General features: G+C 40.8%; 1 protein-coding gene across 1 annotated transcript; it reads right to left on the bottom strand.

The window, feature by feature from the left end:
- Nucleotides 1-1,029: 1,029 nt before the first annotated feature.
- Nucleotides 1,030-1,977, bottom strand: LOC101432649 (vomeronasal type-1 receptor 90-like). Its single transcript, XM_004452056.1, has one exon. It carries the CDS (start codon nt 1,975-1,977, stop codon nt 1,030-1,032), a length of 948 nt encoding a protein of 315 aa, XP_004452113.1.
- Nucleotides 1,978-3,026: the final 1,049 nt, after the last annotated feature.

Below are 3,026 nucleotides of genomic sequence, written 5' to 3'. Positions count from 1 at the left end.
TAGAGGAGGGAAGTGCCTCACTGTGAATGTGATGATATATATCAGAAGGCATATTGCAGAAAAATGTGTTCAGTGAGAAACTTTGTCATATCCACTCTCATTCCTGTTTCTAATATTGTGCTATAGCAATATTAATATTGTATGATATTTTAAAAACTGATATAATGCTAGAATTCAGCATTGTGACCATCATGTTCCTAAAGGGGGACAATTCTATGGTTAGAATATTTGACTTTCTGGATTCCAAATCTAGTATGGTATGTACAATTAAATATTGGAATTCATATCCTATTCTAAATTTTTTGAAGTTACATATATCTTCAGGATTTGATAAGGTTTTAAAAATTTTGTAAGTAGATGGGTAATTCCTACTTTTTATCTTTATATTGATATTGACTGATGTTATTAAATTATGCTTATATAACACAGCCAGCAGGAACTTTAATTTATGAAAGTTGTGGAGATTTTCTCTGGCATCGTACCCACTCTGTGTTTAAACATTCCTTCATACCTAGTTATATAGAGAGACATATTAATTAGTGAAGTCTTCAAATTGTTCATCTAAGTTTTTTCCTCTTTTTCAATTGTGTTTAGTGACTTCTTAAAGTCTAACTGAGGGGAGCGGGTGTAGCTCAGTGGTTGAGCACCTCCTTCCCACATATGAGGTTCCAGGTTCAATCCCTGGAATCTCGCCCAAAAAAGTAATAAAGTAAAACTGAAATATAGTAAATTGTATATATTTAGAACATACCAATCATTAACACAATGATTATTGCTGCATTCACCCCCAGAAATTTCCTTTGTAATTTTTCCCACTAGCCTGATTTGAAAATTCTACGCTTCTGTTATCTCATTTATTATTCAGTTAAATGATCTATTAATTACTTGCCAGCCACATATATAATAGTAAATAGGCTTAACAACGAAAATATAACTCCAAATAGTTCACTTCACCAAGAGAGCATATCCTCTATCTGACAATCAGACATTCTGAAGTCAGTGCTTTGTCTCATCTTGAGAGCAATTTATCTATCTCTGTATAAATAAACATTTACAATCCTTCCCCCATAAGTATTTTAAGAACTTCATTATTCGCCTTTCAGAACTGATTAGCACCATAGGACTGATTGTGCTATAGCTGTTGCCCACAAGCATCTGGATACACAGGTGGACTGGGTCATTGTTCCACGACAGTCCTGAGGAGGAAGAGATAATGCAGTCAAAAAAGTACATGAACACAAAGAAACTCATGAGCATCAAAATGATCTGGGTGGCCCTTTCTTCTGGGGATGCTCTTCGAGAATGCTTGTTGCTCTGAAGATGCTGAGACCGCCTCTTATGCCTGTACAGGAGAACCACCATATATCCACTAGAGACGACCATGAGCCCCAGAAGGGAGATATCTCGGACTATCTCCAGTATGGACAATGTGAACCTGAGGTAGCAACTCATCAGCCAAAGAGAGCAGGATTTAGTGACTAACAGAAGACTGACCGAGGTCACATTGGGGGTGGCAACAGTGGAGATTAGGAGACGAACACCATTGCACATGTTGAAGACCCATAGCAAGAGCAGGAGACACAGATTGTGATTTGAGGATTTATGTTTGAATTTTGCCAAACAGGAGCTTCTGGGGCTGAGGGTGATGGCCTGGAGAACACTCAGCAGGCAGGTGGTGGACATGGAGAGGCCCCTCATCAACCTGTGCAAGAAGAGAACTGATTGACATGTGAAGTCATTCCAAACATTCTGAGACCCAAAAGTGTCGGTGACAATGAACCCCGTGGTTAGCTGCATTACTATGTGGATGAAGGCCAGGTGACTGATGGTCAGGTCAGTGGGCTTCAGTCTGTGCTCAGGAAGGAGTGTGAGGACATGGAGGAGAAGGACAGTGTTGGCTGAGATCCCAGTGCCAGATTGGCAGTAAAAGAAATACCTTATGGCAGTAAAAATGGAAAGTTCCTTGTTTTTATTCATCTCTTTTGGGCAAAAGAAGTATAGAGTAAATATGTGAAGAGAAAAATATTTTAAATCTTTATTACAAATATTATCCTATTATCAGTCTCAACCAAAACTATGGCCATCATCAAAATATGTGGATTATTCCCAATGCCTTCTCTTTTTGATCTTCATTACTCATTCCAGCTTCACACCTTCCCGGAAGCCATCTCCACTCTCTCTCTATCACACCCCATTGGACATTGGCTGGATTCTGCATCCCATTGCTGAACTCATTCAGTGTTTGTTTTCCTCTATGCTACAAATTGCAGTATTTTATAGAAAGTATTTCCTTTTATTTATCCTCCCCACACTTTTTTTTTTTTTAGTTTTTCAGGGGAAGTAGTTATGTCCTATGCCTTTGCATCAGTAGCAGCCAAAGTGCCAGGTGCTCTACAATATTTCCTGAACTTGAGTGTGGAGAATTGAATAAAAGTGGAAATAAGACCTTCCCAAGGGAAGCGGACTTGGCCCAGTGGATAGGGCGTCCACTACCACATGGGAGGTCCACGGTTCAAACCCTGGGCCTCCTTGACTCATGTGGAGCTGGCCCATGCACAGTGCTGATGCACACAAGGAGTGCTGTGCCACGCAGGGGTGTCCCCTGCATAGTGGAGCCCAATGTGCAAGGAGTGGGCCTTGTAAGGAGATCTGCCTAGCGTGAAAGAAAGTGCAGCCTGCCCAGGAATGGTTCCGCCCACACAGAGAGAGGACACAACCAGATGATGCAAAAGAGAGACGAAGATTCCCAGTGCCGCTGACAAGAATAGAAACAGACACAGAAGAACACACAGCGAATGGACACAGAGAGCAGACAACTGGGGGGAGGGAGGAAGGGGAGAGAAATAAAACAATAATTTAAAAAAGACTTTCCCAAGCAACCATGTCAGTGGGATGCACCATGTATCTGTTGTATTATCTCAGTACTTATGTTTGTTCTGGCCAGTTCATTGCCAGGCAAAAATTCTTCATACAGGACAGACCAAATGTTTTTAAGTGTGGACTCTTAAGTCCAACTGCTTGAGTGC

The sequence above is a fragment of the Dasypus novemcinctus genome, chromosome 26, assembly GCF_030445035.2.
Source record: "Dasypus novemcinctus isolate mDasNov1 chromosome 26, mDasNov1.1.hap2, whole genome shotgun sequence".
Taxonomy (NCBI): domain Eukaryota; kingdom Metazoa; phylum Chordata; class Mammalia; order Cingulata; family Dasypodidae; genus Dasypus; species Dasypus novemcinctus.
Note: the sequence above shows the minus strand (reverse complement) of the source record. Positions and strands in the feature narration are given on the sequence as shown.

Bases quoted from the DNA above. Each gene is read 5' to 3' on its own strand.
- LOC101432649 (XM_004452056.1), bottom strand. From the start codon at position 1,977: ATGAATAAAAACAAGGAACTTTCCATTTTTACTGCCATAAGGTATTTC.